The following is a 23,015-nucleotide window of genomic DNA, read 5'->3' as shown; positions in this document are numbered from 1 at the left end:
TTACCTTTATTTACCTTTGATGCGGTACCTTTCTATTTGTCGGATTACTGAGCGGAAGCTGTCAGATCTCCCAAGGTATAATAAGGTATGATAACTCAAATATTAGTAGTATCTGGCTACAGGCTGACTAACAGCAAAACAGCGGGGACGGATGCCATGCAGGGAGGAGAGAGTCGCCTCACTTCCTCATCTCGGGGCGGCAGCCAAGATTAGTCAAGGTCGCTGGTGGTGACAGCATAACATACAGGAAGCTGGGCTGTTTTACCTTAAAAGTAAAATTGGCAGTTGTGAGAAAATATTAAGAAGAGCTGGTTTTGAGTCTTTCGACACAAATCCTCAAGTCTTGACTTGCAAGTCTTTCCGGTCTGTCAGTTAGTATGGTAGTTAGAATGGCCATAACTACAACAGATAATTATTTTTGTTTAATGGAAACAGTTCATTGAATGTCCAGTTGCAAATAGTAGCACAGCATTTTGCCTCATTTTTTAAATCTGAGGTCAAGTCTCCTGAGCTTTTTGCCTTCAAGTCTCAGGTTTAGTTGAGTCTTCAAGCAGAAGAGTCCAAATCGAGTCAACTCCTTTCTACGACTCAAGTTCGATGAGTCAAGAATAAGTTAAGAAACCAATATTGTAAAAACCCTAACTGAACAAAACAGTGAATATTAACTGAGTCAAAATCAATACTGAAGTAATTTTGCCACATAATGTTGCTTAAAACTACAAACACAAATCGTTGACCGTTGAAAATCTTATTTTGAAAATCTGAACCGGAAGTGCAGTTCCTATTCTAGTCTTCTTCACACTGGTGCGTTAAAGTGCGGTTAAGAGTGTGGCAAGTCATCGTGACCCAGAGAAACAAGAGGCGTCCAACAAGTTTCACTCATCCTTTCTTTCGGATAAGAAACTAATTTCTTCTTGTCGTCCGGGGACAGGAACACTCTGAAACATGGCTGCTCTTTCAGCCTGGTTTTGGAACGAGAGGTTTTGGCTGCCACACAACGTAACCTGGGCGGATCTGGCAGACCCAGCTCCCGGGGTGGAGTACCCCAAAGCTGGACACTTGTTCACTGCCTTGCCGCTGGCTTTGGGGATTTTCGCCGTAAGGATTCTCTTCGAAAGGTTCGTAGGCTACTTGCCGCTCTTGTCGGGTGTTTTCTTGTAAGTGATGGAGGAAATCTCTTAAACTTCTTTTAACGGACTTTTCTTTTTCACATAAACGGAATGATGGGTTTGTTGGCTGTGGGTGGGCCAATATCTTTAAATGTGTGTTAACTCGGGGATTCCCAAAATGTTCTTTTGTCAAACACCACTATTTCATCATTGTCGGTACTTCTGCCTTCACAATAATGTCTATCTAATGTCTAACTATATACTTTTATTTTCTTTCTTCCCTACTTTTAAAGACAAAGGTGTGTTCGCAATTGCCTTAAAACATCGTCTATTGGGATTAACTGTGCATGCAACACCGTTCCAACTAACACTATACTATACATTTTGCGGGGGCACCACTTCTCAAAACTCTTGTCATTGATGTTTGGGTAACTCCAGAGTAGTTTGGTAATCAATGACTGTTAGCCAATATGCTTATGTGTCTTTAGCTGCCCTTAACTGATGCATGCATGCTAGGAAGTGCTGCCACTGCCCTGCCAGCCTGCTGCTTCTGTGAAACTGCCACATCTTCTTGTCACATATATTATCAAGGTATCCATCCAGTCCTGTGCAAAGGTTAAGCTGTGCGCTTGTTCAGGCGCAAAAGTGGAAAAGACAATCATGTGATGACAATGGCATTCAACGACACACAGGAACACACACTCTGGCTTGGTACACACTTGCTTCCCTGCTACACAGCCAAGTGGAGATGTCCTGAAGGCATTTTGCTTGGGCAAACTAGAGCAATGGGGTTTCTGTCGTTCATTTGACTGTTGTTGCATAGCACTTGAGATGTTGTGGAGTTATCTTATTACTGAGCTGACCCTCTTCCTCAAATAAAGATAAGGCAAGTCCAAGCGTACTACTATAATACTGATAAGAAAGGAATGAGTGGAATTACTCATTAAGCAATTTCAGGGAAGGTGTAGGCGACTGTAGGTGGGCCAGTCTGGTGTCACAAACAGGGGAGTTGTAATTCGCCCACCAGTGAACCCTGATTGTTAGAAAGATCTCACAATTCCTCCCTCAAAACAGACAGCTGTTTTTATTTAGGCTTTTGGTCTGGGAAGGCGAGGTGTGATGGGGGTGCTGAAGATGAGGTCCAGCTTAACAACGGCAGGCATTAAAGAAAAGGCTCTGCTGCTCTGCTTTCTTATTTGATTTGCAGAAAGTATGACTCTTGTTGGAAGACAGTGGCAACAAGAAAACCATTTCCACTCATTTGTTAATTGAAACTTTGATCAGTACACTAATCAAAGTTTCATTTGTTAATTGAAACTTTGATTAGTGTACTAATTTACCTGATACAGTGGTTTCACTGATGTCAACACCATACTTTGTTGAAAGTTTCAGTAAAGTATTTGTTTTGCCACTGATGCGTAGAGGGACTTTTGCCTTTGTATAATCCTTATCTGTTTCCTGTTTCTAAATCCTGACAAACCTGTAATGGAAGTCCTGTTTTGTGCAGCTTTAGTATAAAAGTATTAGAGGAGTGTTACATTGAATCTAATTAAATGGACATCATGGCAGACTATACACATGGCCCTAAACTCAAATTTCAGGTAGGGCTCTTATTCTTTCGTTTCTTTACTAAACAGTTGCTATAGTATTTTGTTTGCACGATGTTGAAGCCAGTTCCAGGTGAGGTGTAGGGCTTCACTATATGGAGAAATATTGGAATTGTGATATAGTTGCTGGATTATATCTCAGTAGCGATAAGAGATAGGGTAAAACAAAGAAAAGTGTACATTTTCAGTTAGTGTTGGGCAACATGAAATTTGTCCAAAATCAGGATATTTTGTCATACAGTATATGGCGAAGTAGCTATTGTTTTAATACCTCTGTTAGTTTTGTATCAGTGTAATGAAGTACCTTGATTTGTCAGTTATTCACAGGATTAGCCGACAATAGACATTCACTTCTGTTTATTTTATCTGTAAAGGGTTTCTTATCTCCTACCCATAATTTCACTGTGTCTGTGGTTGGACACGCTGCAAGTGTAGATGTTTGATGAATGAATCAGTGTTGTCTGTGTAACCTAACACACTTCCATTTCATCTTGGCAAGTTATATATAATATATAGCTCTGCTCTCAAAGCTGCTAGACTGACTGTGTTTCAATATAACATATAACACAAGACAGGTGTCGTCATTGAAATATCTTGGTGTTGCTATTGTTAGCCGAGTAATGGCTATAGAACAGTTCACATAATGATAAAAGATCCCAGGAATCATCATTAGCCAGTTAGCAGTGTGTGACCTTTTAATCAAATGGCTTTCTATAGTTGTCTGAGAACAAACAGAAACAAACGTCAGGGACTACACCGCTTTTGTTATAAATGATACATAGGAACACAGGTTTGTCTGTTTAATTTAGACATGGTCAAGTGGCTTTAAATAAGGAGCAATCAGATATTGGAGATGTCTGAGAGTTGCAGAGGCGTTCGATAAGATGCACACAGCGCCGAGCCACCTGTCTCAGGTGCCAGGGCAGACTGTCTGTCCCTCTCTAACACAAGGCTGGCCTCGGGGAGAGACTGATCCACAGTGATGTTATCAGAGAGCGTTTACTCTGTCACTGCCCGACCGGCGGACTCGCTCATTCATTTATTTATCAGAAAAAAACATCACACCACAGCTTGAGTTCCTTTCTGCAGAACCTCAACACAGGCTGTGGTGTTTGGCACGCACACAGGGCACTTACAACACAAAACACACACACACACATGCAATAAGAAGGTCAGGCATTCACACAATCACACACTGATGAGGCAGAGTTTTGATTTGGGTATTATCTCAGACACATCCTGCCAAAAACTGGTTTTGATTCATGGCCTAGTTCTAGTTATGCGCTCTCTTTTATCTTTTTTTTTTTTTTTTACATAGAGTTGCGAAGTGGGAGGTAATGCTGGTTCTGGAAGTGTTTTTCTCTATTCTGTATTCCCATTAAAATGTTTTCTTTAAACAATATCCTAAATGTTACTTAACACTGAAACATGAGTAAATAGTTAGTTAATAGTCGAGTTAGTTGCAGCCTTACTTCCAACCCTTTCAGGTCTCAGGTCTTCGCCTTTTAATCAACAACAAAAAATAACCTTCAGCTTCTTGAGCTCCAACAACTTCCACTGTTCATACACATTTTACTACAGTAGCTTTCAGTGCTTAAACTGAAACTGACACTAAAGTAAAACTTTAACTTCTTGCAGCACTTTACTATTTTAACTTCTGTTTCAACTTCTTTTAAGTATTTGTATTTTGACTGTCACTTCAACCACAACTTTGTCTGTTTTTAATGTTTCAACTATTTCAACTACTTTTCTAATTTTAGTTATGCTCCCAGAACCTGTTTGCGTATCTTACTTAGTCTTTGTCTTACAGTTTTATCTTTGACAACTGTAGTAGGTGATAACAAGCCCTAAAGTTGAGATAATGCAGTTCTGTCAGTCAGGAAGAATAACTGCAGACACGGTGGAGAGATGAGTAACACATACATGATCTTTTTTCTTAATGCAGCTTATAAAAGTCTGACATTTCACCACCCTCTGTCGCTGTCTCCAATCATATTTGCCTTTGTCCTTGAAGGGCATAATTTTTAGATGTAATCATCAAGCATATGTGCTGGATTCCTCTTCTACCTGCAGGCAGTTCCTCTTTCTGACTAATATGACTGCAGTCCTCAGCCCAACCAGCCCCTCCTCTTCTAGGCCAGTTTCTTCTTGTTTGATCATAATCATTGCCTTGCTGTTGGCAGTGACTAGATGGGAGCAGTCAGGCTGTTTTGTGTGTGCATGCCTAGGCCCTTTTAAGCCAAGTCATGGGTTGAATGGTGTTAAGACTACAAACTGACATGTGGATGAGATTATGAGTAGCCAGACTTGCCATGTAATCTGTTGTGGCCTGTTTTGACTGGTTCCTCATAAACTAACTGCCAGGTATTCTCTCTGTCAGAACCCTAAAGGAAGTGAGGGTAGATACCAAACAAAATATTGGTGCATTAAACATCTTCCTTGTTGAGTGTTCAGTTTATTCCCCAAATAATCTGGCATTGTCTCTCCCTAAATTAATGTTATCTCCACAGAACTGTCAATTCTGTTTTGAAACATGCTGTAACTTCACAGGTCAAATGAAGGCCACAATTACATCCAGTACTGCGCTATTAATAGAGCCGTGCCTGTGCCTCAGGCTAGACCCTGGAACTGGGAAGTTTTTCCAGTGTCAAGGTTGTATGTAGCTTGCTGCTCTTCCCTTCACAGCCGTCAGGGCTACTAGCGTCCGTGTACACAGACCACACTGAGCCTGTCTCTTGGTAACAGGCTTTGTGTATGTTGAAGTGGTCAGGTTCTGAGGAGGAACAGGGATGTTTTGACGTTTAAAATAAATAGGTTAGCTTGCGCGTCTCGCTTTTTTCCGTCTTGTTGCCGCTGCCCGCCGATTAGCACTGCAGGCTCGGGCTTGCGTGGGTTATTTCTGTCGAATCATCCTACTGTTTTTCATAAATTTACAAGAGAACCTAGACTGTTGCCCCTATCTGTGCCACATCAGGTCATCTTTCAGCCGTTTTACCCGTGTGACTGAGTAACAGTTTAATAGAGAGATTGTTAGATAGCCAATGTAGACACTAGTGTCTCTATCAGATTTTCACTACACGATATGGGTGGGCGATATGGCCCTAAAATAATATCACGATATGTGGAAACACTGCTTGATCTTTTGTAACCAAACCACTTCCACACCACTGAAGTAGCTCCCCTTCTCCTCCACCGTGGAGCTGCTAGCAATGCTACTTTCGTTTTCAGCGATGCTTGTTGTTGCTGTGCGTAACAGTACAACGTCATTTCGTCAACAAGTCAGAATGTTATCATGATATGATTTTTTTTAATATGTTAAAAATTATACCGGTATTATTGTGAACAATATGATATGGCACACCCCTGCTACACGATTATCATGGCCAAAAGATTTCATGATAATATTATCACGATATCTATAGGAAATGTGAAAAAGTTAGCTAGTTAAAAAAAATCTTTTTTGCGTTTTATGGCACATGGCAACCAGCGTTAAGGTGCATTACCTCCACCTATTATGACAAAGTGAGAACGGAAAGAAATGGAAATGATTTAAGAGGCGCTGGGTTATTTACACAATATTCACACAAGTCAATTCAAGGGGAATCAGACAAACAAGCTGCATCACATTCAGGGCTTTGTCGCCCTTGAGCTTTTCGGTGATCGAAGTGCCAAACAGTGATGCATGTTGGCTTTGCTCATTTCAAAGCGTTTTATGCTTAAGATGCACTTAAACAGTAAATGGTGGATTGTATTGCAGATTGCCTTTAGTAAAGTTTTTTTTTTTTTTTTGTGCAATAAAGTGGTAACAATACAAAACATGGCATTGAAAGACAGGACAGAAGAGGTAACAGTGTCACAAAAATAATCAGACATAATCAAAACAGAACAAAACAAAAAAAGAGAAAACAAACCAACAAACAAAAAGAGAGAGAAAAGGAAAAAAAGATAAAGGAAAAGGAAGTTCAGCTCGATGAGAGGGGTTAATAGCAGTAATAACAACAGCAATAATAGTAACAACAGTAATAATTATAAAATCACAAGAGCAGGGTGGGATAAAGAACAAACAAAAAACCCCGTTCCCTTAGTAATGTTTAACATCATGCCAAATGAAACCGATCCATCCAGTCTAACTTTTGTTTGGTTCATTTGCACCTCAGTGCCACAGAGTCATTTACACCATGGTTTACTTTCAGTGTCAGTATGAGAAGTGAAAGTGTTCTTCAAGGTCACTTAAAGAACTAAGTCAGGAGTCATCTTTTGAAAAAAAAAAACGTTGCTTAAATAAGGAATAAGGATCAAATACAGTTGCTAGCTAACCCAACCACTTTGATCTACATACTTGTCATTGTGGTTTTACGTCAGACATGAGGCGTGGGTTATTTTTCTTTTTCTTTGCTCATTATGTTACACAATGGCTCAGGCAGCTTCTTTTTTTTAGTGAGTGTCAGATTCCCATCACCAGGAACCTTTTCCTTGTACACCGCTTAGACAATGAAGCTTGCATAATTTAGAGGATTTTTCTACAGTTCAATAGTAGTTCAGTATTGCTGAAGCAATACCTGAAGAATCTGATTATATCAGGCTGTTAGGCTTAAAGGGGAACCAGGTGAGATTTGTATGTTAAAACGCAGCCATTTCATCAGCCTACACCATAAGTGGTTCTGCACCAGTGGGGCATTTACTCTTGCCAGTGTTAAATTGAAACATATACAAAGTAAAACAGTCTCCTAAACACCAGCAGTGAGCACTTTGTCTAAAGAAATTTGGGCTCACTAGCATTACATCTCTTGTTTCTTTTCTCTCTGGTGTCTCTGGTTTATGTCACAGACTGACCATGCAGAAAGGTATATTCTGTTCAGTGAAGGGAAAAGTAGAGAGTAGCCACACACTGGATTATAGCTCTTGGACGTTATTGAACTGAAACAGGCAACATTTAGACCCTACAGGTCTCCATCAGGCTAGCAAGACACAAAGGCACATATAGAAGAAACAATTAAAAAAATTATTTTAAACCTAAAAATATTTTTAAAAACAGGGTACAAAATAATATGACACTGGTTGATCAGGTTTGTTAACATAGGTGCGCATGATGTCTGGGTCTGGAAGTATAAATTTGTCACATTTCCCTATTGCTGCTATTTGGACCCCGCCAGCCAGTGAACTAATTGTTTCACAATGGTCTTTTTCTTTATGGGGAATTAGCTATTAGTCAATACCGGAAAATAGTCCCATCTCTGCTATCAGTAATATTCACAATTATAATTGGGGGTTGGGTCTTTACTAAATACTAGACTTTAGTAGATGCTTCTTCATGACCACATTCTTCTGTACACTGGAGACACAATTTGTCAAATGTTTCATTTAAATTAACTTAATAATTAGTTGACGAATTCCTGTGACTATTAGTTGCCCATTGAGGAAACCGTTGTGGTTTGTGTGTTTCACCTTTTCATGCTCATTATTTATTTTTGGAAGTTTGCAAATATGAAGGGAAAACCCCCAAGACATCCAGAGCTTTAGAAAATCATTAACACTGCTGCGTTGTGTGTAATCGCCCCCTCCGTGATCTATATTATAAAATAAAACCAAGTACACATGTGCAACTGGGGATTAAAAGTAGAGTTTTCACTTGTATTTTTGTTCTTTATGTAGACAGTCAGTTTATAATTTAGTAATACAAAGTCTGCCTGAAATAAAATCATCATAGACTCTTGGGATGAATGTTGAATAATGAAGTCATAGCAAAACTGACATTATCATTATCATTAAATAATAGTAAACTGAGTTTAATATATGTTTTTATTTTAGGCTTCTTTAGGCGGAAAATTCTTTCAGCTGCCATGCTGTATGCTGAGAGCTATATGATCACATGATCAAGTAAGACTGTGACATTTCAAATTGTAGGTGGCCGTTTTTCTTCTCCACTCACTGACTCACTTATATCAAAGTTCCTTCACAAAGTTCACGTGTCTACACTTTTCTCAGAGGCACGAACATAGTTTGCAGTCTTCATTAACACTGAGGAGCGTAGCCAGACGAAAGGTCGACAGTTCACCCCAAACTAAGGTTTACAATGCAGTCTCTTAGAGTCGTATTATTATTATTATTATTATTATTATTATTGTTATTATTATTATGTGTCAGCGGAGCAGAATTACAGAATTTCTGGAATATTGAGGGACTTGTGGTGATTTACAGAATACCACTGGAATGTACTTTACAGCTTGTTTTCATACACTTTAATTACATTAGACTGTTGTTGTTGTTGCTAGTAGTCCTTTACTGTGCATTCACAAATCATTTCTTTACAAACAGACCAAAATGTTTGCAGCACAGTATTATTGAATGCTTCTAATACATAACAACATAAACAGAGAATCACGCTTTTTTTGTCTTGTCATCTTTTGAAACATGGTGACGGTCTAATAGAAAAGTCTGGATTTGATTTATTTACTTACGTATTTGTTTATTTATATAGCCTTGTATATGGCTCTAAATCAACAACAAACTAAACTTGATCTATCTTGCAGAAACAAATTTGAGATTCACCTTGTGGAGCTGGTTATGTCCAAATAGCTTTATTTTACTGCTTTATTTACTTCTTCTAGCCTGAACCAGAAGAAGCTGTTGACAGACCACTGTGGTCACTTAGTTAGTACCACTGTGTCTGCGCTGTGAAATCAGTTCTGTGGAGCAGCTCCAAATATGTGTCTGACAAAAGAGGTTTTGGGTCTCTTTTTTTTTTCCATTTTAGAGAGACATGTTTGCAGATGTAGATTTCAAGTCAGTTGTATTTACATAGCCCAGTATCACAAATCACGATTTGCCTCAAGGGGCTTTACAGGTTAAGACCACAGGAATGTTTTTCTTAGAGAGTTTCTGTGTACATTTTTGCATCAGCCACACAGACAGTGCACAACCTTGTAAATGATTGAGCCTCTTTTTATTCTGCTTGACAATAAAACAGTATTTAAAGGGATAGTTTAGATTTTTTTAACACACAGAGAGAGAGAGAGAGAGAGAGAGAGAGAGAGAGAGAGAGAGAGAGAGAGAGAGAGAGAGAGAGAGAGAGAGAGAGAGAGAGAGAGAGAGAGAGAGAGAGAGAGAGAGAGAGAGAGAGAGAGAGAGAGAGAGAGAGAGAGAGAGAGAGAGAGAGAGAGAGAGAGAGAGAGAGAGAGAGAGAGAGAGAGAGAGAGAGAGAGAGAGAGAGAGAGAGAGAGAGAGATATTAATGCATACTTGTGCTGGTAGTTGTGCGGTGTGTTCAGAGATATCTAGCAGGCTTTTAAAGTCAGTGTATTACTATGCACAAAGACCTGTTGTTGCATCTGCACAATCTGCACATGTTTCAGACCAAAATCTGGCCCATACCCCTCTCTGCAAGACTCACAGGTTACCAATTTTAACCTGTATGCTATATTTGAGTAATGCCCTCCTCAAAAATAAGGATTTATGGCTGCTATGGACATGCAAGAAGGCTTTCTCACAAATAAATAATTATGGGCATAATACATATTAAGCCTAAATAAATCACAGCAATCCACCAGCACAAAACATCACAGCAGTCCTGCTGCCATGTAGGCTTAATAGCTAATAAGCCATTCTTTGTACACATTAAATGGCTAATTTCAGCCAACTGTCAGCATATGACTCTATAAACCGTTTCTCTTACTGCACCTGTTAGTCACTGCACAGCTTTCCCAAATTTGGTCTGATAAACATTAATGGTAAGCTATGAGCTTCTTTTCCAGCTGAACGTGACAGTTCATTATGAATGATGCAGAACAGAACTACAGACGGGTCGTACAAGGCCGTAATGTTCCCATAATGAAGAAGACATCCCAGAATCACTGGGGATTTTGAGAAGCTCCCCTTCAAGTTTTTGCTTAATTTCATCCATTATTAGCTGTTAGCCAGCCAAGCTAACGCAACACATTAACCACGCTCTTTGTCTACATGTGATGCACACACACACACAGACAGAGACAGAGAGAGAGAGAGAGACAGAGATAAAAGAGGGAGAAAGTGTCCTGTGGAGTTTTCTTATAAACTATGTTTTTAATATAAATTATGTTTATATTTAATGTTACTCACCAAAACACATCGTGTGTATCCTTGAGATATAGCAAACACGATGAATGCATTTCTTACTTGCAAAGCCAATTTTCCTTAAAAGTTTGCATTGTACTACATACATTTACTAGCAAGCAATCTTCTTCATTCCTGCCTTTGCTGGTGCATTGCTGCATGTTTTGGTGTGTTTTGGTGCCTTTGGATCAGTGAAATAGTGACACAATTAGCAGGAATGTGTATTGCATCATCCTCGAGACAAATGAAACGGAGACCCCCTCATAGAAAAACAGCTCCATAGCACTACTAGAGGTCTAAAGTGCCACAGGTTATCTTTAAGCTTACAACAAAAAAGCTTGATTTGTTGACCAGTCTCAGGTCTCTGGGCTCCCTTCTGGAGCTAATATCCATGCATTGATTTTATATTATTACTGGTGAGAATCTCATACCACTTAATGTCAAAAAAGAGCTATCCCTTTAACATATATTCACTTTCAGATATTTGACACAATGTTCCTCAGTTTTGAATGTGTGAAGGAACCCTGGTTATCCATCTGATCACGGTTTGAATGCTATTTAAAACCTGGGCCAAACAGGTCCTGTAAGTTTTCCTTTCAGGGCTAGTGTGCATGTTTTAACAACATCATGTGTCTCCCATTTTCACCTCTGAATCAGATTTATTGCCAGTACTTGTGCCCGGAGTCTCCGCATTCAGCCAGGTGTTGGACGAAGAGCTCAGCCCAATGCAGTGCTGGAGAAAGTGTTTACATCCATCACAAAGGTTTCTTTCTCTTCTTTCTCCTTTTAAAGAAGCATTTATGTACTGGAGAATCAGTAATGGTTTATTTTATGCCACATCATTCACATCATCTGACAGCTCAAGATAGATACATGATTACAGAGTTGGTCATATGAGGGTTAAAAATACGGTGCCTCCACAATATAACACTATATCTATTAAATTTGGTTACGTGGAACGGATGTTTAGGCTTTTTTTGCTTTGGTTTTAAGTCACTTCCACGTTATTGAACGCTAAGTCGGATCTACTGGAGCTTTCAGAACAAAATCCAAGTTTCCCGGTCGTTATTACAGTTTGGATATTGACATGAACACTATTTACAAGTCAGAAACTTGTAATTACAAAAACTTTGATATGACATGAACACAGCATTACCAGTCCAAACAATCCAGTACTATCGATATTTGGCTAATTGTGCTAATGATATTTCTATAGTTTGTCACTAATACAACTGTTCACTGAACAACATAATAAAAGTAACAACAAAAAAACTCTTAATAAGAAATAAATAATACATTTTATTTATAGAGCGCTTTTCAGGCTACTCAAGACACTTTACGTAAGTTAAAATAAAACCACCTAAAATAAGCATGTCTAAAAAGCTTAATGTTTTGTAACTGCATTTTTTATGAAATCAAATGCAAGAGTTTAGTGGAAACAATTTTCCTGGCAGCTTGCAGTTTTCACTGAAACTTTTGGTGCAGACATTCTCCTGATAGTTTTTATATTTGCTGACTTCACATGCTCTTGTTGAGTCTGTTGTCTTGAGAGTCTTGAGAGAATTATTAGCAAAATTGCAATATGCTTATGCTTGGACTGGATACTGTGCACTGCATACAGTTGTTTCTTGTCTCTCCGCACAGAATCCAGACTCTCGCCATCTTGATGGCCTATCCAAGCAGCTGGACTGGGAGGTGCGAAAGATCCAGCGTTGGTTCAGACACCGCAGGAACCAAGATAAACCCAGCACACACACTAAGTTCTGCGAGAGCATGTAGGTCAATGCCTATTGTGTTCACCTTTAACCTCTCTGCAGGCCTGAGCACACAATGGTTGTGTTTTCTGTCCAGGTGCGGTATGATAATGTGTGTGTATGTTCCTGTATTGCTGTCTTTGTGAGGACAAGTTTTAGACCATCAGAGTGAAAACATGTTGGCTGGTCCTTGTTTCTTCAAGGCCTGTTTTTTGTTAGGACTTGGATTTAGATTTAAAATAAGAATAATGATCATTTGGTTATGTTAGAGTAAGGATTGCGGTGAGACATGTATTGCTAATGGTTAGGGTAGGGGCAAGTAGATGTGCATATGTTTGATTTTTAATGTGTTATTTCTCTATTAAACTAGTCCTTTTTTTCTGGACCATAATTTCATCTCTTTTACTTCTAGGTGGAGGTTTATATTTTATTTGTGCATATTTATCTATGGGTTCCGGTTTCTGTGGCAGGTGAGCACACCTTCAGATAGCTTGGAAACATTGATAAACTGGGGGGAGAAATTTGCTGTTAGCATTGGTTGTTCTTTAGTTGATAATATTTAATTGGCTGTATATATTTTTATAGATAATAGCATTATCTATTGTTTGCTGAACTAATACGTGTTTGTTTTTAGTCCCCTTGGATGTGGGATACGCGGCATTGCTGGTACGGTTACCCCTATCAGGTAAGATGCAGTTCCAATCTGTCTATATAATGCAATCCAATACAACCTCAGAAATTTAAACCCTCACACACTACAAACTGCAGACTGCCCATCATTATCATTATGAAATGAGTGATAGTGTAAATTGATCCCAGTTTAAGACACATTGTCAGGCATGACTCGATGCCCTAGAAAGCAAGGCTTCTCACACCTTATTGCTTAAATAATTGACATCGTGGTGATTCATTGGGCCAGGATGTGTGCTGTCATGATTTTCAACATATTTGCACAGTGATGGTCAAGTCATTCTTTCACTTTCAATGCTGTGTAATATCCAGAATAATTAGTTTTAAACCCTTTCAAATGACTCCCCGAACCTGTCTCACCTCTCTGTCTCTTCAGGTCATGACTCCGGGTCTTTACCACTACTATGTGACAGAACTGGCCTTCTACTGGGCGCTAATGTTCTCCCAGTTCATAGACATTAAAAGGAAGGTAAGAGGAACAACACTGGCTCTGTTTCTGTGAGGTTAGACCACGATGGATACACCACAGTTGCCACTCCCTGTGAAACATTTGTTAATAGGTCTATTGTTCCTCATTTGGCAGATAATGTGTGTATGGGTGAGTGTGCGTTCATGTTTTTCAAATGTATGCTTTGTTACATGTTCTTACCGTTGTGTTAATTTTGGAAGGTCACATGTTTTTGTTTTTTGGGAGGGGGGGCAGGGCATAGCTGGTGCTGCTCAGTCTGTGCATGCTTTGTATTTTCAGCACGAGGGCACCCGCTGTCATGTGACTGCAGGATGGAGCAGGCCTAACTATTCCTAAAAATTCCACAGAATTTCTGGAGTTAGTTACAGCCACACACATTTGCCTTTTAATGTTTCAGATGTTTTACACTGCAAATTCCTGGAATGTGATACTTGAAAAGTAGGCCAGCGCTTCTTGTTTTATTTTGACAGCTGTAAGAGTCGCGCTGAACGCTAAGAGGCATTCTATATAATATATATTATCTTCATGATATGATGCTCAGATGAAGCAGATGAAGCTCCTGCTCAGCTGATTGTTTCAGTAGATTTGTGTTTATCCAGCTAAAGGTCTTTATTCATGTAGGAAAGGCCTTTCTCACTGTTTGATTATTTTACAGTCTGCTCCAAACCACAAAGGTAGTGAGCAGATATGCACATTAAAAGGAATTTCCAAACAAGCGAAAGAGCCAGTATTCATGCAAGCAATGGTGATTTTCAAATTTGAACTGGTCCACGGAGGAAGATGTCAGGTTTTAAGATTCTACTTTGCTGGCTTTACAGACTTCTTTGTAGTTGGAACTTTTTTATTATTATTATTACTTATAACGTATTTATTTAATATCCCACAGTCAGGAAATGAAAATGTTAAAAATTGTTGTACAAAAATGTACACATTATGTTTATGGCATTTTACACAATGCTCTTTAGTGGCCCTGCTGTTGTAGAAACCGACAGATCATTAAAACTGCAGAATTATGATAATGTTAAACAAGTGAAAGATACTGTATAGAAAGTTGGTTGGAAATATGGAGCAATCAGACCTCAACCCATTCAATTTAAGAAAAGACATATCTATTTATCCACCCTTGCAATCTGCTGCTGTCGGCCCAAATGACAGATGCACGCCTCCTATCTCCCACTGAGTCCGATTTTAATTTACTGTTTCCTCTAAAAGAGTGAACATTGTCTGTTAAGAAACAGTGGTGATGCAATTCAATACATATTAGCAGTTTTGTTCATGCTGCTACAAAATTTGGTCTGCCCTCTCACATTGGTCATACATCAGGCTTTTGTGAAGGTACAGCTGTGAATGTCATGAATGGAGGCAGCGTTGATCCCCTCAATGTGTTGTCTCTAAAGTGTGTGCATGTGTTGTCTATTTTGCCATTTTTACTGTTTCATGGCCTTTTGATGCACAGTCTGCCATTTCTTTCTATCTAGTGACAGTTGACATGAATACATAGTTTTGGTATAAGTAATGGTGTGACGTGTGGGGCTGAGAGAGGACATGAAGCAACATTTTGTTTATTTTGTAGTGGTGACGGTAACAGGATCAGGATGGTTTTGATTTTAAGAGAGTTTCTTATGTGTTGTCATTTTTTGCTCATACAGAATGCTGCAGCCTGACACCTAAAAACAGGCCATGTCCACCATATGTCTATCTTGGATTCTGTAACACACCACTACAAGCAGGCCCTTGCTTAAGAGTAAAGATGATTGTGTGTTTGTTGTCATGGATCCCAACACTGGATCAGCCTATCTGGGGGAAAAAAACTTCTTTTACATCTTTACTCAATGAAAACAATTTTTTTTAATATAAATTTGCATCCCCAACACAGCTGCTACCTTCGTTTCCTTTATTTCCCTCATTGATGTGGCTAGAAACATTTATTCTATGTACTTGATCACAGCTTAAATTACTACCTTACTTTTTTTTGTTGCTGTTTTAGTGGTCTGCCATTTGTTCAATATGTTATTTCTCTTGACTTATAAGGCACTCTGTAACTTTATTTTCCAAGGGCTATGTGTTGACATTATTATTTGATTTTGAGAAGTGCTAAATGCTTCGTGTCAATTGAAGATTTCTTTTGGGGGGTCCATTTTGCCTTTATTTGATAGTGACAGTGCAGACAGGAACCTGTGGAGAGAAAGAGGGGAATGACACGCAACAAGAATCAAACCGGGGACGTTGGGGTTACATGTATGTGTCTTAACCACTAGTTCACCAGGACGGGTCAACTTTTAATTATCAATTGCATTTCCTTTGTAACACAACAGCCAACTCTCCCTTTTTAATTTCAGGACTTCCTGATCATGTTCATCCATCACCTCGCTACAGTTAGCCTGATCAGCTTTTCCTACGTCAACAACATGGCGCGAGTAGGGAGCCTCGTGATGTGTGTCCATGATGCCTCTGACTTCCTGCTAGAGGTCAGTGAGACACAGTGATGATGGTGACTGTGATCACGCACTGCAAGATTTCTTGAACATGATTTTTACGTTTGAATTGCATTGAAATGACCATACTATTACATGTTTTAAGCAACTAAATACAAATCAAATATACTGTAGTTAACTTTACTTCTGGGCATTGTTCTGATCAAAGCCTACCGTTATATTTTAGATTGACATACACTCAAACTGTAACTGATCCTCTCCACCCGGCCCTTATACTAGGGAAGGTTTATCCAGTGAAATGGCCACTTAGTGTATGATGTGATGATTTGAAATCAGAAAAGTGTTTTGCCATTTCAAGCACATCTGATACTTTAGTACTAATACTAAACAAAAAAAAGGAATAATAATAATAATAATAATAATAATGGAAGATATAGGGACATATGACTACTCTAGATACAGTAATTGTTTCATTTTAGGATGTTGTTCATTAACCTTTTCGCTTCACATCAGTTGGTTTCTTGAACAATTGAGATGAATTGTTTGGTGTTTACAGTCTCTTCCTCTCACTGAAATCCAAACGGATTACTGCTATGAGCTCAGGAATTGGATAGGGTTGATGCATGGAAAAAATAACGATGTTCTACACAAAACTCATCATGAACTTCTGTCACTTTCTTTTCCTACAGGCAGCCAAGCTGGCCAACTACGCCAAGTACCAGCGGTTGTGTGACTTCCTCTTCATTGTGTTTAGTGTGGCATTCTTCATCACACGACTTGTTATATATCCAATATGGTGAGTTCTCAGTGACACCTGCAACTTCAGAATGAATATTATAACTACTCTGTCATAATATTTATCAATGTATTAATGCACAAGAGCCCATTGCAAATAAAACACTTTTATGTTATTTCTCTGGCAAGACAATATCTGTATCTTGGCAGGAAATGTTTAATCAAGAATGATATTTTAGCTTCAGCTTTGAAGGTGCCTGAGCTCATGTTGGAAAATGTGTGCATAACACTGTCTTTGAGCTTTGTTTTTTAAAGCAAATGTCTGCACAGAAAACATTATAATCCTACTGTTCTTTGGTTTCTTAAATTAACTTCAGTACATATCATGTAGCTGTAATTTGTAACACTGATCAGCAGCACACAACCTGTACTCTAAAACGCTGTGAAAACCTCCATGCTCTGTTTAGAAATAATTTGGTAGTGATACAACTACCAGCGGTTTGTCAGAAATCAGATGAGGCAATTTCCAGCACGCCTACAGTGTCTAACTGACAGATTTATCATCATTTTACTTCTGGCCTGGAGCACTGCAGAGATTTGTGCTCATGTTTAGGTTTATCAGAGCTGTTTAGATAGCAACTATTCCTTGACAGAGACCTGGGGCCTGTACTACGAAGCAGGATTTCGAGGGAACTTCAGGTTTAACCCAGGGTTTTCAGTCCTCAGACAGTGGTTCACTTAATATCGTCGGTAGATCGCCAAGTTATGCTGCTCTGGAGCAGGTCATGTTTGAGATAAGAGATTAACAACACGTATAAAAGCACCGCCCATATAGGCTTCTGACCAATCAGTTGTCTTGGAAAATGTCATCTATGAATGGCATCACCATTCATAGATGATCCTGTGGAGCTCGGTGCATGGAATAAAAAATGATTAAAAAATAATTAAAAAATAAAAGCTTGGTGTGTGGATCATGAGAGGGTCTCTTAGGAGGGCAAGAGTGTTCAGAGACCAACAAAACCCTTGTGCGTTAGTATACCGAAATCATCCTACAACAGAAACTGATTGAAGCACTAAAGCCTTGTACTTGTTGTACTTATAAGATATGAAAGTATGCCTACTTACCACTTTAAATTATGTTTTTGTATTTATCTTTTATTTGTCCGTTTCACACCGCTCGGGTTGCAGCTCCAAGAATAAGCCTAAAATGATCATATACGCCATAAGAGCACATCTAAGCAACACTTCAATTCAATGGAATACACAAATCTTCATACCTTTATATGTTTTGTTTGTTTGTTTGTTTGTTTTTTTGGGTTTTTTTTTTACAGTTTTTAGGTTTATTTTAATTCTTAAGTATTGAATTACATTATACTTTATTCTTGAAGCTGCACTTAAGTCTTGCACTGCTCTGTTTTAAGTTTTAATTCACCCATTGTCTTTACATTTTATCCTTGGTGTTTTTATTTATGGTTTTTAATCATCCATTGTGTTTAAGTTTTATTCCTCTTTTATTCCCTATGTCCCTGTTTATTCACTGTGTATTTTATTGTTGTGTTTTATGTGTAATGCACTTTTGTAACGCTGGTTTTCATAAGTACTATACAAATAAACTTTATTATTATTATTATAAATGTAAATATAGTCAGATGCTGTCCGCTAATAATGGTGGTGATAAGCCTATTAATGAATGTACACATTCACATAGTCGGTGATTTTTTGCCAGCTATCCTTGCAGCATTTGGCAGCTGTGTAGCTTTTAGCCTGGATTATGTGTTTCAATTCTTCGTATTTGTCTGATATTAAAGTTTGCTCTTCGTTTGTAAAATATGCCGCTCTGCTGCCATTAGACTTTTCCATGTTTGCGATTGGTCATATGCTGCAAACACCGCCCCTTTTTTTTTGTTTTGTGAACGCGCTCATGGCTGGATTGGGACAACCTGGGTTGACTTACCAAGTTGATAACCAGCGTCGTGTGACTGCTTAGCGTGTCTGCGGTTGTTAGGGTTAGTGAAGCCAGATAACGGAAAGATTTCCTGGGTATGTTGAACTTGCTTCGTAGTACAGTGCCCTGGATGTTGAAGCTCAACCTCTACAGAGACAGACAATAGGGAACCTATCATTGGCGAAAGTAACCTGAGCAGCTATATTCAGTGTCTTGGTGTGGATGAGTGATAAAGCTAATGTTGCTGGTGCAGCTACCCGGGTGAAATCCATACCTCTGATGGGGGAGGTGGGTCTGTTGACAACCTGCTGTCGCTCACCTGGATTTAAAGGAAGACATGACCTCACCAACCACTCACCTAACATTACAGTAGATCTATGTTACTCGCCTGCTTGGTTGCCATTGGCATCCAAATGGAAACTACAATCTGTACTGTTACAATGGGCCTCATTAGGAGAGTGCTAGTTGATAATATGATTAGTACAGCTTGACTACTTTTTGCTCTCACTGAGAGAAATTATTGCATGTGACTATGAAGTAAATATACATCTATATGTACTTCTCCTTGTTTTCCAGGGTCCTGAACTCCACTATGTTTGAGAGCTGGGCCATAGTCGGGCCGTACCCGTCCTGGTGGCTCTTCAACTTCTTACTGCTGGTCCTCCAAGTGCTGCATATCATCTGGTTCTACCTCATAGGCTGTATAGCTGTCAAAGCCATGCTGCGGGGCAAGGTGGGTCATACTGAGAAGTACTGTAATGTAGAGCTGAAACAATTAGTCAATTAAACTATTAGTTGATCGAGAGAAAATTAATTAAAAACTATTTTGACAAATATTTTTATCGAAAAAATTTCACTCTGGACATAAATTGCTTTTCGTTGTCTTATATGATAGTAAATTAAATATATTTGGGTTTTGGACTTCAAACATAACAAGGCATTTGGACACTCGGAAACTATAATGGTACCATTTGCACTATTTCCTGACATTTTGTAGACCAAATGATTATTTTCTCGATTATTTGAGGAAATAAGTGGCAGATCAGTCAAAAATGAAAACCATTAATTGCAGCCCTACTGTAATGACCTGCTGAGTGGTTTGACATCCTACACATCCAAGCTATTTCTGCACAAGAAAAATTGTTTCCCCCCCAAAAAAGTGTGTTTTTCTGCAACTAATACATACAAATAATCTTCTGACAAGGTATCTTTAGTTTTCTGGTACGATCACCTGTTAGTTTCACTTCTGTGCAGTGTAATTTCCTGAGGATTACTGCAGCTCAAACTCCGTCCAGAGTGGCCTAGATAAAAAAAAAAAAAAAAAAAAAAAACATTTCACATGATTCAGAACTTTCCTTTAATACTGTTACGTGAGCAAAGATTAACAAAAATGTCCAAACCTATTGACTCCAAAACATTAACTCCAAAGTTTTGCAGGGACATAACAAGGCTTTTCAAATAATTTATAAATGAGTAAATGTGGTTATAACAATTAGATGAATGTTGGAGGGGCTATAAAGAACACCAAATAAATTTTAGCCCCAATCAGAATGATTATTGAAATGTACCATGATTATTTTTGGTGATGAATTTGCTGCCTCTACACTTTTTTTCCAAGCTGTCCCTGACTGTGCCTCATTCTCTCTGCAGATGCTGTTTGTTTCCTCTCCCTCTGCAATGAGAGAGGGAGACCCTGTCTTTCTCTCTGTCTTTGTCCAATGAGCCCTTCTCCACTACTCTCTCGCTTCTCTGTTTGCTTTGTCCGCTTGAGACCTTTTACCTTCTCTGTTTCTGGCTGTAAGTTTCTGTTGATTCCCTCTGTTGTGGTTCTTTTCACACATCTCAGTTCAATCTGTCCTATCCATTTCCATAAGGATTCAGTGTAGTTGCAGTGGGTTTCACTTAACAGCTGTTGTACTTAGATTCACTCAGAAAGACAGCAGTAAGAGGAGAGTTGAAATGATGAGTAATGTGGTAATAGTGTCATGACATGACACTTTCTTTTTGTAAAGAAATCTTGTCATAGTTGTAACTTATTTCAAACAGAGCAACAGTAGCAGGCTGAATTAAACATTTCAGTATGAAGCTGCACTATAAAATAAATCAGACTAAAGCAGTAGTTCCCAACCTTTTTTGCATGTCACTGTTGAATATGAAGCAATATCTCCTTGTGACCACTCGTCATCGGTTGTGTTTCTCTTTGTTGTGAGTAGTTCAATGTAGGGCTGTACCCGAATCAGGATATTCAGTCATTACTTATGTTTTTTCTTCACCTTACCTACAATTGTGAGCAATATATTATTCACTCTTCTGCCCAGTTACAAGTACAGCCCACCGCCCCACACTCAACTCCTATAACAGCTACTTGAGTCTCATGTTTGACCTGTAAGACATTTTGATGCCTTTGTTTTTGTTTTGTGACGTTTCCAAATAGAAATAAAAAGTGTGCGTCCTGGTCATAGTTCAGTTATAAAATCCTAGCGCACCACAGATTGTCTCCTGTGTAGCTCAGTCGAGTCTGTTCTCTTAGTCTGTTTTAAAACAATACTCACATGCTCATATGTACATTAAAGAGTTTCTATGATGAATTGTTCCTCTCTTCATAATGGCCAAAAGAGATCCTTCTTCGTGTGAACCCAAAAGATGGGGGTCAAAATAAACAAAAAAAACTCTTTCACATATATGTACATGTGAGTATTATATTAAGATAGACTAAAAAAACTGAACTTTAATATGTAAATAATTTGTCATGGAAGAACAATCATAAGAAACTTCACTGCTCCACTTAAAATGGCTCATTGTTCATTTAAAGCAGTGTTTGTAATGGTGATGAAGTTACTTCAAAGCTGGACATTTTTCATTTAGTGTTTATATTATTTTGTCTAGGTTTTTTTTAAAACCTCTGTGGTTTGTACTGTTTTCTCTTAAGTGTATAATAAAAGAATAATATCCTGCAAGAGCTTATCAATGTTTCCTCCTCCATCTGCCTTCTAGGTGTGCAACGATGTCCGCAGTGACATTGAGAGCAGCTCAGATGAAGAGCCCGACACGCCCACAGAAGGCCTCAAGGCTTCTCCTCATTTTCCTAAGGGAGAAAACGGCACTAATGGCCACTGTGTTGCTGCCAAAGCCCGAGTGCTGAACCACAGCAGCTGGTGACATGCAGCCTGAAGCTGGGAGCCCCCTGCAGTTCGTCCCTCCCAACATCTCCAAGAGCTGTTTGTCTTGTGACATTCCCTTGACGTGCAAGGATCCCACACACACACACAGTCTACCATCAGAAGACAGATTCATACGTTTTTGAAGTGATGGTGGATATAGAGACATTGATATCTGCTTTGAAGAGCCCTGTAATGACATGTATGACTCCACTCGAGGTGACATGTAAAAGCTGAATTGATGTGGAAATCAGTTGAAGCTAGTGATTATCATAACCTTATTTTTCTAATGATGGGATTTATTTTGTGCCGAGTTCGGCTGCAGATGTTGATTGGTTTCAATGTTCTCTCCCAGTTTTATTGGTCAGATGAACTTGATTATTTTTGTCTTGGATTAATTCACACTGGATCACAAACAGCTGCTACGCTACTCTCTTCAAACTTTGAAGTATGTTGCATTTCCAATCAGTCATGTCACAGCAGGTGTTACACTGTAAATAACTGTTGTTATAGCTGTGGTTATAGCAGCTCTTAAAAGAAGGGCACCTGCTCTGTGTGTGTGTGTGTGTGTGTGTGTGTGTGTGTGTGTGTGTGTGTGAGTGTGTGTGAGTGTGTGAGAGTGTGTGAGAGTGTGTGAGAGTGTGTGAGAGTGTGTGAGAGTGTGTGAGAGTGTGTGAGAGTGTGTGAGAGTGTGTGAGAGTGTGTGTGTGAGTGAGAGAGAGAGACCAGAAGTACAACACACCTGAAAGTTTTAACAGCAGCAGTTTCTGCCCTTTGCGATTTATTGTGGATTTACACTTTAACCACGTTGTTTGTGACTTGTTGATTTGTTTTAAAATGTTTTTTACTACTTCGTCTGTGACCAAATGTTTATGAAATAGTTTTATGTCACTGCTTATAGAAGAATCCAGGTATGAGGACTATACTAAATGTCTGCTATTAAGTTCTCACTTGAGTGCCTTGTAAAACAAAATGTATTTCCAAATATATCCTGTTGTTGAAACATGTTTGTCTTGTTGCAGTCCT

The 23,015-nt window shown here is 38.9% G+C and overlaps 1 protein-coding gene across 3 annotated transcripts; it reads left to right on the top strand.

The window, feature by feature from the left end:
- The first annotated feature begins 219 nt into the window (after positions 1-219).
- On the top strand, positions 220-22,996 carry cers5 (ceramide synthase 5). Of its 3 annotated transcripts, none has more exons than XM_044215461.1 (10): positions 220-1,118; positions 11,461-11,566; positions 12,448-12,578; positions 12,970-13,027; positions 13,192-13,242; positions 13,624-13,716; positions 16,056-16,184; positions 16,841-16,947; positions 19,408-19,564; positions 21,826-22,996. In XM_044215461.1, exons 1-10 carry the CDS (start codon positions 946-948, stop codon positions 21,988-21,990), a joined length of 1,170 nt encoding a protein of 389 aa, XP_044071396.1. In that variant the 5' UTR covers positions 220-945; the 3' UTR covers positions 21,991-22,996. The 3 variants fall into 3 exon arrangements, with proteins under 3 accessions (XP_044071396.1, XP_044071402.1, XP_044071409.1); XM_044215467.1 differs by lacking the exon at positions 220-1,118 and adding an exon at positions 2,673-2,710; XM_044215474.1 differs by lacking the exons at positions 220-1,118; positions 11,461-11,566 and having other exon boundaries at positions 12,449-12,654.
- The last annotated feature ends 19 nt before the right edge of the window (positions 22,997-23,015 follow it).

This window comes from Siniperca chuatsi, linkage group LG2 (genome assembly GCF_020085105.1).
Source record: "Siniperca chuatsi isolate FFG_IHB_CAS linkage group LG2, ASM2008510v1, whole genome shotgun sequence".
Lineage (NCBI taxonomy): Eukaryota > Metazoa > Chordata > Actinopteri > Centrarchiformes > Sinipercidae > Siniperca > Siniperca chuatsi.
This window is presented reverse-complemented; position numbering and strand designations above follow the sequence as displayed.

Coding starts and splice junctions, on each gene's coding strand:
- cers5 (XM_044215461.1), top strand. CDS start 946: ATGGCTGCTCTTTCAGCCTGGTTTTGGAACGAGAGGTTTTGGCTGCCA. Junction 12,579..12,969: donor ACTAAGTTCTGCGAGAGCAT/GTAGGTCAATGC, acceptor TTTTACTTCTAG/GTGGAGGTTTATATTTTATT. Junction 13,028..13,191: donor GGTTCCGGTTTCTGTGGCAG/GTGAGCACACCT, acceptor GTTTGTTTTTAG/TCCCCTTGGATGTGGGATAC.